This window comes from Bombina bombina, chromosome 2 (genome assembly GCF_027579735.1).
Source record: "Bombina bombina isolate aBomBom1 chromosome 2, aBomBom1.pri, whole genome shotgun sequence".
NCBI classification, from domain to species: domain Eukaryota; kingdom Metazoa; phylum Chordata; class Amphibia; order Anura; family Bombinatoridae; genus Bombina; species Bombina bombina.
Window position 1 is genome coordinate 349666861 of NC_069500.1, and position 16705 is coordinate 349683565.

Consider the following 16705-nt stretch of genomic DNA (forward strand, 5'->3'; position numbering starts at 1 on the left):
AATTATTTATCTTACAACAAAAATAATGAATTTACTGATTTTAGGTTTTAAGGGTTAACGCTTGGGCTGCTAGATAGGTTTGTGTTAGTTACATTTTGAAATGAAAAAAAAATAGATCTGTCACGTGTCAGGTGCCGAGCGATGAAGGTTTGACTCTGACAGCAGTATGCCCGTCACCCATTGCAGGGAATCCTGATTGCGTCAGGGTGACGTTAGGGGTCACATGATTCAACGCTAGTTCCCACCTACCTCCAGCCTCCCCCTGTCATAGTATCAGTAAGCCCAAGATGGCGACTGGAGAGGTCAGGTGTGACAGCCGGTAGTAAGTGACAGGGAAAAGAACCAACGTATCTTGACTTGGAGGTGAAAAGGGGAAAAGTTAATCCGCAGCGAGAGGAAACTAACACCTAGCCTGGGTAGGGTGCTGGTGGAAAGTAGATCCTCGGGGTGCCCTTGAAGGGGCGGCCGGCGAGGAAAGAGGAGACACGGAGGAGGACAAGGCGAACACAAGGCACAGAGGGGCGTCAGGTGCCATGTTGTCTGTACTGTCATACGGCAGGTTGGTGGCCAGGGCGGTGCTCGGTGGCCTTTCCCAGACAGATTCTCGGGACTATAGCCTGGTGACGGCCAGCTGTGGGTTCGGCAAGGATGCCAGGAAGGGCATCCTCAAGAAAGGCATGTGCTACGGGGACGACGCGTGCTTCATCGCTCGGCACCGGACAGCTGATGTGCTTGGTGAGTGGGACTATCACTAGACCAATACCCCATAAAACAGTTTCTCTTGTGACACACCACAGATGCTATAATTCCCAGAATGAAAGATATGAAAAGTATAGTATGGTGTTTACATATCAAGAATTATACAAAATAAGGTACTTTATGTAAATATTTTCATCATTTTATTTCACGTTTTTGCTACACTAACTACTAGTTCACTGTTACACCCCCCGCCCCTGTCATTTGTGATGCACTATATCCAGAAACCAGTCAGTAATTGCAACTGAAAGTGAGATCTGCAGGTAGGACCATGCAATGTGACTGTAGGGCATAGTTTGGATGAATAGAGTTTGCTATTTACTGTGTTGTAGCTGAAGCTTTTGTTTTGGCATAGGTGGTGAATTAATTGTTTTTTTGTATGATAAGCCATATTTCAATAGGCATCTATACCTGATACCCAAACCCATCAAGCTAACGAGATTTTTTTTAAAAATGATTATTTGGTGGAATCGTACATCACAGTATGCTGTTGGTCTGAGTTGTATTTGCTACCAGTTTTGGGGCAAGTCATGCAGCACATTTCACAGTCTGCAGCAATGTCAACAGGTAACAAATTGGCTTCAAGTTAGAGCTGAACTTTTAGTTGTAGCCTTTGGGAGTCCAAGGTCATGACTTTTTTTAAAAAAAAAATTCTGTTCCTGTTAAGATTAACAGGTTTAACCTTCTGGTTAATAGAGAGTGCATTAGCACCTTGCTTTAACTGTCTAAGATTTAAACAATTTATAATTGCTTTCATGTTGGATCCTGACTTAAAGCTTTTAAGAGACATGTAATCTTCATAAATATAAATTACCACTAATTATTAATATTTCTTGTATAAAAAATAAAATATATTTTAACTTTGAATTTCAAGGATATAGATGTATTTACAGAAATCTAGTGTACCTTTTCCTTTTGCCCCATATAACAACTTAAAAGTGTCTGAAAAATAAGTTTTATTCCACAATAAATAAAATGAAAGGGACATGAAACCCAAACATTTTCTTTCATGTTTCAGAGTAGGGTATTCTCTTGGTATCTTTTGTTGAAAAGTGTGGCCATAAGCTCAGGAGCATCCACATGTTTGGGGCATTATATGGCAGTAGTTTTGCAAGAGCAATAGATGTCAGCGCTATTTCTAGACACCCACCTAGGTATCTTTTCAACAAAGAATACCATGGGGAACACATTTGATAATAGAAGTAAATGGGAAATGTTATGCTCTATCTGAATAAAAAAAACAAAAACACACACATGAAATACAGCTGATCACTTTTTGACCAGTACATGATATAGAAACGGTTTAAACAATTTTGCACATCACATAGATTTAATGTGAGCTAACTTATTATTGGATCTACTACATTACAATGCAGACACATTGTTTCTATTGTACGTCCAGGTGGCGCAATGTATTATTTTAAAACTCAATAGGTTTATCTCACATAATCCTTTTATTTGCATACATTTCAATGTTGTTCCATTTTTAAATTATATTTGATTATAAGGCAAGGTAGCTTGCAGCATTATTTGATTATTTATGTTGCTGGAGCTAAAATGCAGTGGGCAATGAACATCCTCTACTCTTTGGGGCATATTTATCAAACTCTGTACGGCGCCTGATATCCCGTGTTTCCGGCGAGCCTTCAGGCTCGCCAGAAACAGAGGTTATGAAGCAGCAGTCTAAAGACCGCTGCTCCATAACCTGTTCGCCTGCTGTATATATACATTTTGTTTTCATACTTATAGGCTAGTCCTTAACCATAACTATGTGCTAGTATGACTGTGGGCATTGTGCTTATAAGCCAATGTGTAATAACACTGCAGTTATACAAAGATAATGTTTCTAATGTATTATTACTAATACATATCTTCTTACTGATAAACTGAGTTGTTTTAAAATAATTTAGTACAACATGACCTGATTAAGTTTCTCAGTCAAGCTCTGGTGATGAGAGAGTGTGGCTTTTACAGAATTGAATCCTAAGGCTGCACCAGTTGCTTCCTGCAAATACTGAATGTTGTGACTTTCACTCATGCAGAGGACACTGTACTACATTAGAAAAATCCAGGAGAGACTGCTCCAGATTAGTCCTATCTGGCCATGTCACTAGGTTTTTGGCACAGAGTAAGATTTGTTGACTGATCCAACTTTAATTGATCAAGAAATATAAAGAGATTCTACCTCAGAGTACTGGGCAGAAAGTTTTGATTGCCGAGTCAAACAGTCTCTATCAACATCCATGTGCTATCTAGGCTGAAGCGTATATAAGCAGCTTATTTTCTGTGTATGTCCTTTAGATATATTATACAACTATGGATACTAATTAGGTATTTGTAATTTGTGTCACTTTTTTGGAACTTTTGGGGTGGATTCTGTAAAGATCCTACTTTTTTTTTTTTTTTTTTGTCACAAAATAAATAAAAAATAAATACTATGAGATTGCTTTTTGTGAAACAAATAATTTAAATCATTATTAGGTTTGATGCTGTACTATTTACTTATAAGTGCATTGCATTGAAAAATACACTTGACTGATTAAAATCAAACTAGTAGACATATGTTATTTTGTTTATTTAATCATGGTTCTCTTATTGATATAAGGTTTTAATGCTGGAATATAGACCAAGGAATGTGTACTGCTTTTTCCCCCCCTCAAGGTCACAAACGCATCTAGAGCGGAGCTTAGTCTGGCATCAGTCGGGGGAAACCAAGCACCTACTCCATCAGCATAAATTGTTACAACAGATATTTCAAGAATACTGTGTATGTAGAATAGCAGAAACAATTCATGTGTATGACAGTCACATCATGATTTAGAATAAAGTCTGCGTTTCTTAGTCTTAACAAATGGATATTTTAATGTGTAATTTCCTAGAACTTGTGTAACTATGCATAGCATATAACTTTGCAGTTCCATTACTTAATTATACATGAACTAAATGTTTCTTTCATGAGTCAAAGATTACACTTTTTAAAAAAAAAAAAATTCTATTTACTTCTGTTATTAAATTTGCTTCATTATTCTGGTATCCTTTGTTGAAGGAGCAGCACACCACTAATGGGTGAGCCAATGACAAGAGAAATATATGTGTAGCCACCATCGGCAGCTAGCACCCAGTAGTGCATTGCTGCTCCTGAGCCTACTTAGGTATGCTTTTCAAAAAAAGGATACCAAGAACAAAGCAAATTAGATAGCATAAGTAAATTGGATAGTTGTTTGAAATTGTAAACTTCTATCTGAATCCTGAAAGAAAATGCTTGGGTTTTATATCCCTTTAATTCACATGCATTTCCTGTGTGCTTTTATTTATTTTTTAAACTGACAATTGTAGTTTGACTTCCTGCATAGGCTAGAGTTTGTAGAATTTAGGGCCCTGGTCTTACATAATGCATATTGTTTTATGTATGTGTCCTTAATTGGCCACATCAAAGGAGTTATAATCCACATTTAAGAGGCTTTTCAAGGGGTGCAGTCCTGGACTGCAAAACTATGCACATTTTGATAACTATTACATTTTTAAATGTCTCCTTAAAGGGATATGTGTTTAACCCCTACTTGGAGCTATCTGAATGCATCTGGTCAGCCAATGACAAGAAACAAATGTGTGTAGCCACAATTCACCATCTAGCTCCCAGTAGTGCATTGCTGCTGCTGAGGATATGTGCATATGCTCAACAAGATACCAAAAATTGTATGCCTAGTTCTTAGTGTAAAAAGAACCTCACTGTCAAAATACTCAAATGCTTCTGAATAATTGAATTGTTTGTGGAATCCATTAGATATGGTATTTGCATGTCTTTGCAGGTACAATTTAATATAACTATGACTCTATAAATGTAAATTATTGCTGCTCACAAATGTTCCTTAGAATGGCTGTCTGCATGTATATCACTATATATTCTGTTTGTTTGTGACCCCTCCAGCCATATTTAGTCAAACACTACCTTCATGTATCAAAGCTAAAGGCAGACAAGCAGGGATCCTGTCCCCAATACCTACTTGCAATGGAGCATTGCTTGACAAAATTAAAGATTGCATAAGAGCTCTCTTGTGCCCTCTGCCCTTGTGCAGCCATATGCTCAAGAGCCTGTCATTCACCCTTAACAAGTGAGTTTGGGTTGATTTATCTCTACCACCTCAAGGGTGGTGGAAAAATTGATGGTTGCATGCTCACTCATGCAAGTCTGCACCACATCCCATAAGATGGGAATGCAACATGGTAACGTTTCACTTATATCCAGATACCCAGAGAATAACATATTGTGTCTGCTCTAACTAATGACCTGTGTGGTCTACATTGACTCTCTGTTTAAAGGATTGAATGCTGATATTAAAAGGATTTGTGCAAGAAGGGCCTCGCTAATTGGAGAAGCCCCTTGTTGGCTAGCCTTTTATAAAATCATTCAAGATAAAATTCAGGGATTAATCAGTATATTTTAAATGTTTTTATAATATATATATATATATATATATATATATATATATATATATATATATATATATATATATATATATATATATATATATAGCAAAGACACACTGTTGCAAAACTGTGTATATGAGCCATAAGACATGTAATCACTGTCAGCTGTGTGCAACCAAAACAGACTGTTATTTTTTCAAATCGGTTTATAGTCTCACATGTATTGTTGCCACAACCTAGTTATTTGCAGGAATTAAATGGTTGCAAAGTTCTTACTTGTAACACTCTAGTTTCCGGGTACATATAGAGTGTTAGCTGTATATATATTCAGCTGAGTGAGTTTTACACATACATTATTAGGTATTATGTTTCTCCTTTGTAGGTAAATATATGTTCAGGTAACCTCCAAAACGAAGTGCTGTTTAGCAGCAGGAAACGCGTTGGATGTAGCTGTTGTGTGTGGAGTGGTGGAACCTTTGTTTTTTTCGATGTGACAATAAATACACAGTGTTGATTTAGCTCAGTCTATGATTGCTTATTTCTTCGCAATTGTGGTATAATTATATATATATATATATATATATATATATATATATATATATATATATATATATATATATATATATATTATATATTTTATGGGACTTTTATGATACGTCTTTGAAATAAGTTATCATTTACAAAATCCAGTGAGTGCTGTCGTTAAGCTGGGCTATATGTGTGTCTGTATGTGTGTGTATGTATGTACATGAAAATACACACATCCTTTTGTAAATGTGTTTTAATAAGGGACTTACATTTGGAAAAATGCTTTTATTGAAAATCTGTCGAGAAAGCATTCAGGTTCCGAATCCTTAATGGTTCTGGTCTTTTTGGTGGAGGCTTGGGGAAAAAAAAACAAAAAAAAATTGACCTAGATGTTATTGCAGCTTTACATCTTGTTACCTGTAGACTTTGTTAAAGAGTCCTGTTGTCACGTTGTAAAATATACTGCAGTAACATTTGTAGGCCAGTGATTTCCAATCATGCCTGCATATTCTAGGGAGTCACAGCCTAAGCTGAGTGTTACAGAGAATTAAAGGAACACAACATTAAATACACATACACCTCCCTAGGTTACACTACATGTGTCTGAAAGAGAGTTGCTGCATATGTTCAAACACATCAACATTGGAATGCAGTGAAAACTAGATTTCAACATGGCGGTACCCATGACTGGAGGGTAACGGAGACTAGCCCCAATACTATGCTTAGGAAATGTACTTAGTTTTTAATGTCCCTTTAAGGGAGTGGGTCAAAAGATCCCAAATTGTTCATATCTATCTCTGAGCCTAAACTCTCAATCATGAATTTCTTTTTGTGACTTTTGAGGCATTTTTTAATACTTTATTTTAGTTCAGCTTACTGTTTGTTTTATCTAAATATTACATTGAAGGAGCCCTTGGGGAAAACCATACATATCGAAAATAAATTAGAGGCATCACGTGAGTTTCAAAAGTTGCCCAAGGGTGTCTCAGGGTGTGGAAAAGCTGATCTTCTCTTTAGTACATATTGTGCTTTCACTATGAGCGGGTGCACACTGTTGGTAACAAAGTGTTATTGTACATTTTTCTCTCTGCTCATAGCCACCCAACAAATGCTTGGTTTAAATAATTTAATATTATTCATGTTTTGTGCAGATATAAAGATACTGCAACACTCTTTGCAGAGCTGTTCCTTTATACTTATGTGGAGCCATCGCTTACTGGGTAAAGATGAGTCACTGCACTTAGGGGAGGAAGGAATTTTCTGCATTCGAGTCTCTATTTTCAACAATTAAGGCAAAAAGTATGACTCATGCACAATAAATACTTTTTTTTCCACAACTTTGACCGTAAAAAGGATTTCCATTTAGTGCAGTTTTTCAGCATTTCTATGATTATTGTGATGATACATTCAAACAAGCATTTAAATGATGTGACTTAATTGTAAACTTATGTTTCTGAACATACCACTTAAAAAAAAAAAAAAAAGATTTTTTTTATGCACAAATAAATATTCATAGGTGCATTTAAATTTAAAAAAGAAACATTTTTGCAATATACTTCCTTTAGCAAAAATCCTTTAGTCGGCTATTACTGTTTTTCACATATTCTGATAGTGCCTCGTGCAACATTTTCAAACACTAAGAAAGTCAGCAGTGGTTTGTATGACACAAATGAAGTCTTCACTGACACAATACACACTGCTGCCAGACATGGAGGCCCATTTATCAAGCTCCGGATGGGGCTTGAGGACCTGTGTTTCTGGCGCGTCTTCAGACTCGCCAGAAACAGCAGTTATGAAGCAGCGGTCTAAAGAGGTCGCTGGAATTCAACCCGATCGAGTATGATCAGGTTAATTGACACCCGGCTGCGAGTCTGCAGAGGACGGCGTTGTACCAGCAGCTCACAAGAGCTGCTGGTGCAATGCTGAATACGGAGAGCGTATTTAATCTCCGCATTCAGCGAGGTCTGGTTGACCTGATCCGCACTGTCAGATCAGGTCCGACATACCTTTTGATAAATATCCCCCATGGTGTTTGAATCCTGATTCTCTAGTCAAATGTAGCATATGTGCGTATGCTGCAAAACAGTAATAAGTTTTAACTAGAAGCAGTTTTTCTAATGGAAACATATTGCAGAAATATACTTTTATTTAAAAGTGAAAGTCATTCATTCTTTTTAATTTTGACATTTCTATCCATTTAAAAGATTTCTTTATATACTGAGGACATAACTGATTATCCATATTTAGTAACCATTACCACGAACCATTAAGCTACTTAAAGCTGTTTTGCTTACACCTCTTTGCATCATGATGTGCTCTAATTTCTAAGGTTATTAACATTGTTAGCTCAGGGCCATATTTACATTTTAGTTGCTTATTTGTGATATTTCGCCAGTAGATGGTTACATTTCTGAATTTTAGTAGTTTTGTTTTTGTTTTTGTTTCCTCCAGGCATGTCCAGATGTTTAACATTTCTTACTTCTGTTTATGTACCAATGTTCTGCTTAACCATATCTGTAGCATTTAGATTTAGACTGTTTTCATTATTCTGCTTACTTTGTATTTTTCTCAGAAAGATGGCAAATGTGTTGTATTAGTCTATTTTATAAAACATAAAGATGTAGTTGCTGCTGTATTGTAGGTGATACTGGTGTTTCCAATGATTCCATATGTACTAATGCTAAGGGGATTTATTTTTAACCTTCTCCACTACTTAATGTTGGATATATACAACTGAGAACATGCATTGTGGCTCTGCCCTAAAATGGAAATTATATTCCTTACAGATGTCACAAAAATTAAATGCACTGGAAAATGCCTCCCGAAATAAAAGGTAAATACAGGCATACCTCGTTTTGTTGCACTATGCTTTATTGCGCTTCGCAAATATTGCTCTTTTTACAAATTGAAAGTCTGTGGCAACCTTTTGTAGAGCAACTTTACCGGAGCCATTTTATATATATATATATATATATATATATATATATATATATATATATATATATATATATATATATATATATATATATATATATATATATATATATATATATATATATATATATATATATATATATATATATATATATATATATATATATAATATATATATATAATATATATATATAATATATATATATATATATATAATATATATATATAATATATATATATATATATAATATATATATATAATATATATATATAATATATATATATATATTATATATATTATATATATATATACACACACACACATGCAAAAAGACTACAACTCGCTGAAGGCTCAAATGATGGTTAGCATTTTCTTGCACTAATATAATTCTATTGCACATTTAATAGACTACAGTATAGTGTAAATATAAAGTTTATATGCACTAGGAAACAAAAAAAATAGTGTGACTCACTTTGCTTTTTTTGCGGTGGTCTGGAACCGAACCCGCAATATCTCCGTGGTACACCTGTACCAATTACTGCACTTACAAAAAAAATATTTAAATAAAAAAAAAATACTGCGTGAATGAAATGTACTTCTCCCTTAAAGGGACAGTCAAGTCCAAAAAAAAATGTCATGATTTAAATAGGGCATGTAATTTTAAACAACTTCCCAATTTACTTTTATCACCTATTTTGCTTTGTTCTCTTGATATTCTTAGTTGAAAGCTAAACCTAGGAGGTTCATATGCTAATTTCTTAGACCTTGAAGACTGCCTCTAATCTAAATGCATTTTGACCACTAGAGGGCATTAGTTCATGTGTTTCATATAGATAATATTGAGTTCATGCACGTGAAGTGACCTAGGAGTGAGCACCAATTGGCTAAAATGCAAGTCTGTCAAAAGAACATAAATAAGGGGGCAGTCAGCAGAAGCTTAGATACAAGGTAATCACAGAGGTAAAAAGTATATTAATATAACTGTGTTGGTTATGCAAAACTGGGGAATGGGTAATAAAGGGATTATCTTTCTTTTTAAACAACAAAAATTCTAGTGTTGACTGTCCCTTTAAATGATCACTGTTACAATTTAAACGGATAAACGGAGGACTATATGAGCCATCAATTTATACTAAAGAGTTCTGTTTGAGTAAAGGATTTGACATTTGGCTGTAGTAGGGAATTTCTGGTTACCATTTTAATTTAAGTAGAAAAAAAACCCCCCTAAACACATGGTAGTAGTGAATAGTGGGAGTTGTAGCCCACAATAGACATACACAGTTGTATGTCTTGTGAGTACCAAATGAAGTTATCATCTTGGAACTGCATAGCAATGTAAAAAGTGATATTTGCCCAACGCAGTGTGTGCTGGGAATCTACACTGAATGCTTTGTCTTTATATTTGTCTTGTGAGTGCCTATAGAGAATATCAACTAGTTACAACTCTTAGAACCTTAAAAAAAAAATTGACAGCCGATGAAACTATCTTGAGGGCTGCATTTGGCCCTGGGGCCTGTACTTTGAGACCACTGTTTTAAAGGGATAGTCAAGTCCAAATTTTTATTTTTTTCATGAGTCAAATAGGGCATGCAATTTTAAACAACTTTCCAATTTACGTCTATCACCAATTTTGCTTTGTTCTCTTGATATTCTTAGTTGAATCGTTCATGTGTTTCATATAGATAACATTGAGCTCATGCACTTGAATTTACTGAGGAGTGAGCACTGATTGGCTAAAATGCAAGTCTGTCAAAAGAACTGAAATAAGGGGGCAGTCTGCAGAGGCTTAGATACAAGGTAATTACAGAGGTAAAACGTGTATTTTTATAACTGTTTGTTATGCAAAACTTGGGAATGGGTAATTAAGGGATTATCTATCTATCCTTAAAGTGTAACAAGGCAGTTTTAGCGTTTTTTTTTTCCCACATGCCAGTGTGTTTAAAAACTTGAAAACATGTTTGAACTAACATATTAGGTGTGCTATAGTGCTAAGTTTAGTTTAACACTAGCACAGTACAGTATTCAATTTGTATTTAATAAAAACTGTACATCATTTTTAAATTTGCCAGACTATGACACTGAGACATGGAGTGCACTGCAATTCTATAAACAGACCATAACAAAATGGTGCCAGTAGCCTTTCTCGCAATCTCAAAATGAGTACAGTACAGTTTCAAATTCCTTGGAGGTTTAACTTCAGCTCCATATTAGCGCTGTATTAGTGAAGCGCTGTAAAATGAAGTATACCTGTAGTAAAATTCTGTAATATTTCAATGAAATCACAAACCCCAACTAGAAAGGGAAATCCAGAGGTGCTACAAATCCAACAGATATGAATAGCAACTTTTTTTTCTTCCTCCAAAATAAAGTCCAAAGATGCCAACCAAACAATAAGAAGGTGCAGCATCGTGTTATCCAAAACTTGAAGGGATAGTAAACCCCAAAATTTTATTTTATGACTCAGATAGAACATACAATTTTAAACAACTTTACTATTTAATTATATTATAAAATTTTCTTCATTCTTTTGTTATCCATTACTGAAGGGACAGCATTGCACCACTGACAGTTAACTGAAAATATCTATTTAGCCAATCACAAGAGACAAATATGTGCCGGTGTTCTGTGAAGGGACCGAACTTTGTAAAAGAGCGAACCATATCACTTCCTGTGACGTTTCATCAGCTGTTGCACTCATTTTGCCCCAAATGCGCATGCGTGCCAGCGTCATCACATACCTGGCCGTAAGATGCCAACAAGACAATAAATGTATAGTTATTTAAAAATATTTATTTATATGTAACCTCAAACATGGAACAATGTTTATTCATCCCTACATGACAAACAGCCACTCGCCCATCGCCACTGCATGTCGTATTTTAAAGTAAACATAAAGTGAAGTGCTTTGAATGCACGCCTTCTTGTTTGTATGCATTTGAGGTTATATAAAAATAAATATTTTTAAATAAGTATACATTTAATTCGGTTTCACACCATAATTCACATACAGCGTGTAATAAACATTGTTCCATAAACCACCCCCATTTGCTATAGAAAAGCCCATGCATGCGCTATAAAAAGGTTTCAGAATTTCTAAGTCTAAATAGTTTCACCGTGACGTATGCGGCCAGGTATGTGATGACGTTGGCACGCATGCTCATTTTGGGGCAAAATGAGTGCAACAGCTGATGAAATGTCACAGGAAGTGACATGGTTCGCTCTTTTACAAAGTTCGGTCCCTTCACAGAACACCGGTACCAATTAGCAGCAGCTCCCACTAGTGTATGATATGTGCGTATTCATTTTTAACAAGGGATACTAAGAGAACGAAGCACATTTGAAAATAGACTTTCCTATCCCTTTAATTAAAGTATAAAGAAAAGTGAGATAATGTACTCACAAGCTATATAGCATACTCTTGTGCTAGTGAAAGCAGACTGGCCTCTTGGCAGTGGACCAGCTCACTGAACACCCGGTTACAGAACGCTGAAACTCCCAAGGCATCATGTAATCCAAAATTAAGCCAATATATAAAGGAACTTGTGAAAATATACTCAAAGTGTAAAGCACACTCTCGTGCTAGTAAAAGTAGACTGGCCTGTTAACAGTGGATCAGCTAATTGAACACCCAGTGACAGGACCCTGTGAAACTTTTAGTGCAACTCCAGAACAAAATCTGTATCAAAGCAGCAGTGAATGTATGTTTTGAAAGCCTAAAAACCTTTTATTAAAACATCATAAAAAGGGATCACTCCACATCAGAGCCCCCTAATAAAGTGGAACATGTTTCTCAGTGGTCCAACCCGTTGTTTCATTAGGCACCATAAACAAGTAACACTCACATAAAGGGACACTGAACCCAAATTTTTTCTTTCGTGATTCAGATAGCATGATATTTTAAGCAACTTTCTACTTTACTCCTATTATCAAATTTGCTAAATTCTCTTGGTATCTTTATTTGGAATGCAAATATGTACGTTTAGGTGCTGGCCCATTTTTGGTGAACAACCTGGGTTGTTCTTGCTGATTTGTGGATATATTCATCCACCAATAAAATGTGCTGTCCAGCGACGACCCTTGCCGAGACTGCTATATTTCTTTAGATCATTACCCGTCTCAGTCCCAACTACAGACCATAATAACTTGCAAAGGGACATACAAGCCTTCATCTGGAATAATAAAAGAGCAAGGATCAACAAACAAGTATTAACCAGACACAGATCAGGGGGAGGGTTGGGTCTTCCACAAACTGGTCTCATACTATAATGCGGCCAGAATGGCACAAACTGCCCTGTGGCATAATAGATCAGGAGATATCCAATGGATACAACTAGAAGCGGATATAATGGGAATAGATGATATAGCCAAACTACTATGGACAACTAAGACAAATAGACCGCAGGCGGGGAGAAATTACATAGCTATTGCGCATACCTTGTACATATGGGATAGAACCACTAAACTTTTCCCACTACTAAATAGCAAATCGACAGCAGTTGCACCACTGATAGATCTAAACTCCTCCTTAGATAAAATAGTGCTGGGTAAATGGATAAACAGAAGTTTGTATAGAATAGCCGACACAATTGTCAATGATAAGTTCCTCTCAATACATCAATATAATGAGCTTGACCCATCTGACCACAACACATGGTTTCACTATTTCCAATTGAGATCTAGAGTAGCAGAGATTATGGGAAAAACACTCGCACATAGATCCACACTATTTGAAATTCTCTGTCAAAACAGAGACCAAAGAGATCAATAGCCAAACTGTACCCCACATTTAATAAATCAGACCCCATTACCAAAACGACACACATGATTAAATGGGAAAAAGAGCTAGGTAAAGAATGGTCAGCTCCAGAATGGGCCGAAACACTGAGAAGAGGAACCTCATTTACTATGAGCTCCCCATTGCAAGAAAATAATATAAAGGCTGCGTTCAGATGGTACCTACATCCCTCCCGATTAATCAAGACGGTTGGTGTGGACAATAATCTCTGTTACAGAGGTTGCGAGGAGGAGGGGACATATTTGCATACATGGTGGCACTGTAACAAAATACAACCCTTCTGGAAAGATACAAATAATGTGTTGGGTAAAATTTTTGACAAGGATATAGAATTGCTATCTGAGAACGCATAATTACATTTTCCAGTGATGGGACATACCTCTGGTCAAAACAAGTTGATTGCTATAATATGCACTGCCACCAGAATATGCCTTGCCAAATACTGGAATACAGTACCCCCAGGATTCTTCCTAATAGAATGAAAAATAGACCATTTCTATAAGATGTCTAGTCTAGCAGCTGACCTACTAGCGACAAAGAACCAATTCCTCATCATTTGGGAACCATGGATTATGCTCACAGAAGCAAGAAATAGACACACATAGTCGTAAGAGGGATAGAATACCTACTAATAGCTAATGAGTTCATTAAAACACAGTGTAATTAGTTATGAACTAATATTGAGAGAAATACCAGTTATATTTGCAAATGTTTATTTTTCATTCCATGTGACATAGTTTAAAATGTTTTTGACATGGCTGTGAAATGCAAACGACTGGCAACCGCCAGATTTTATGTGAAAAAAGTTGTATTAATGAAAAAATGTACAATTTAAGATGTATGTTATAACATATGACAATAAAATCAATATCAACAAAAAAAGTGCTGTCCAGAGAACTGAACCAAAAAAAGCATAGATGTCTTTTTCAAATAAACATAGCAAGATAACTAAGAGAAATTGATAATAGGAGTAAATTAGAAAGTTGCTTAAAATTGCATACTTTATCTGAATCACGAAAGAAAAAAATGTGGGTTCAGTGTCCCTTTAACATTTTATATACAAGTTGTACACCAATAAAATAATTTTCTGTTTTACTGAAAACTGAGTTTTTCTGTTTTATATATGCCCCCCCCCCCCCGGCTCCTCAACTCAATTTCATGATCATTTTGCTACCTGGCAACTTTTATTTCCTTTTCTAAGACACCCCTGCCCTCATTGTGAATTTCATCCTCCCTGTTGACAATCCCACTGCCCTTGCTGCAAATATAACTTGTCCAGCGCACTTCTATTTACAGTCGTCACAATGTACCAAATCTCCCACTCAAAAATACAGACACTCCCTAGATCTGATTTTCAGCTATCAATGCACTCTCAAACGTCACAAATTTTCCCTTTCCTCTTTCTGACCATCTCCTCACTTGTAACATCACAGCACTTCCTGCTAGCTCCATCTAACCTTCAAACCAAACCCCACAGAAGCATTGTCACTAGATCAGAGGGGGATGGAGTGGGAGGGGCCCTACGCTGCAGAATAGGATTTAATGGGGGAGGGATAGGAAGCTACACTATGGCAAAAGGGTAATTGGAAGTGGGGGGGGGGGCACTAACGTTCATGGGGAGGGAGTTAGTGCTAACCACTACACTACAGATAGAATCAGAAATTAAAGGGACAGTCTACACCAGAATTTTTATTGTTTAAAAAGATAATCCCTTTATTACCTATACCCTAGTTTTGCATAACCAACACAGTTATATAAATACACTTTTTACCTCCGTGATTATCCTGTATCTAAGCCTCTGCAAACTGCCCCCTTATTTCAGTTCTTTTGACAGGCATCCATTTTAGCCAATCAAAATGGGCTCACTGGAACTTCACGTGTGTGAGCAGTGTTATCTATATGACACACATGAACTAACACCCTCTAGTGGTGAAAAACTGTCAAAATGCCCTGAGAGATGAGGCAGACTTAAAGGGCTTAGAAATTAGCATATGAACCTCCTAGGTTTAGCTTTCAAATAAGAATTACAAAGAGAACAAAGCAAAATTGGTGATACAAGTAAATTGGAAAATTGTTTAAAATTACGTTCTCTATCTGAATCATGAAAGTTTATATTGGACTAGACTGTCCCTTTAATACATTTAAAAAGAAAAAAATACATATAAACTGGGTACTGGCAGGCAGCTGCCAAGTACCTAAGATGACCACTAGTGGGAGGGGGGAGGATTAAAGAGATGTTTGGGGGGGGGTCACTACACTGCAGAAAAAAATAATTCATAAAAGCTCTAAACTGCATACTGGCAGACTGTCAGCCAGTGCCGAAGATAGTGGTGACAAGTGGGGGGTGAGCGTGGCAAGAGAGATGATTGGGAGATGTTAGGTGGGAGGGTAATCTCTACTCCAAATAATTTGCACAACTGCAATTGGCGTCATTCTAATTTCCAAAATGCAATGGCAAAGCCATTCATGTCTGCCGTTTCTGAAAAAAGGGGATCCCAGAGAAGCTTTTACAATCATTTTGTTTTATGACTGCATTAGTTGTGTGTAAATAATTTCAGTGAGAAACCCAAACTTGGCAAAAAAGTTTTTTTTTTATATGATCGTATCTAGAGGCATCAAATATACCAAAATTGTTTTTTATATTTTCATTGGTAAATCAAAAGCTGTATTTCTGTTTTAAACTGAGTGATCGCAAAAATGCTAAAACTTGTCTAGTACTTTGGGCAAGTTTTTCTCTGAAATTCCCGGTAGCGAATCTGTGTCCTTCAGTAACCTACTTATTTGCTGCCATAGTGGTGAACTAATCTTTAACTTTACTCTTGGCAGAGGATGTTTCACTTTCACATTCTGAAGGTTACTGAAAGGTTATTCTGTGTTCTCATAGCTGGGTGTCTGATACAACCTTGCAAACCTATAATATAGTGACATATTACAACAATTTTATTATTATTACAACAATTTTATTCCTATTTTCTTCTGTTATGTGTGATCAGTCCACGGGTCATCATTACTTCTGGGATATAACTCCTCCCCAACAGGAAATGCAAGAGGATTCACCCAGCAGAGCTGCATATAGCTCCTCCCCTCTACGTCAGTCCCAGTCATTCTCTTGCACCCAACGACTAGATAGGATGTGTGAGAGGACTATGGTGATTATACTTAGTTTTTATGACTTCAATCAAAAGTTTGTTATTTTAAAATAGCACCGGAGCGTGTTATTACTTCTCTGGCAGAGTTTGAGGAAGAATCTGTCAGAGTTTTTT

At 36.2% G+C, this 16705-nt stretch overlaps 1 protein-coding gene across 1 annotated transcript in view; it reads left to right on the top strand.

Moving 5' to 3' along the window:
• The first annotated feature begins 266 nt into the window (after positions 1 to 266).
• Positions 267 to 16705, top strand: part of PPTC7 (protein phosphatase targeting COQ7) — a 117356-nt gene continuing 100917 nt past the window's right edge. The window contains exon 1 of the mRNA XM_053701724.1: positions 267 to 735. Within this exon, the coding sequence (XP_053557699.1) occupies positions 534 to 735 (202 nt within the window). The 5' untranslated portion in view covers positions 267 to 533. The remainder of the gene's footprint in view (positions 736 to 16705) is intronic.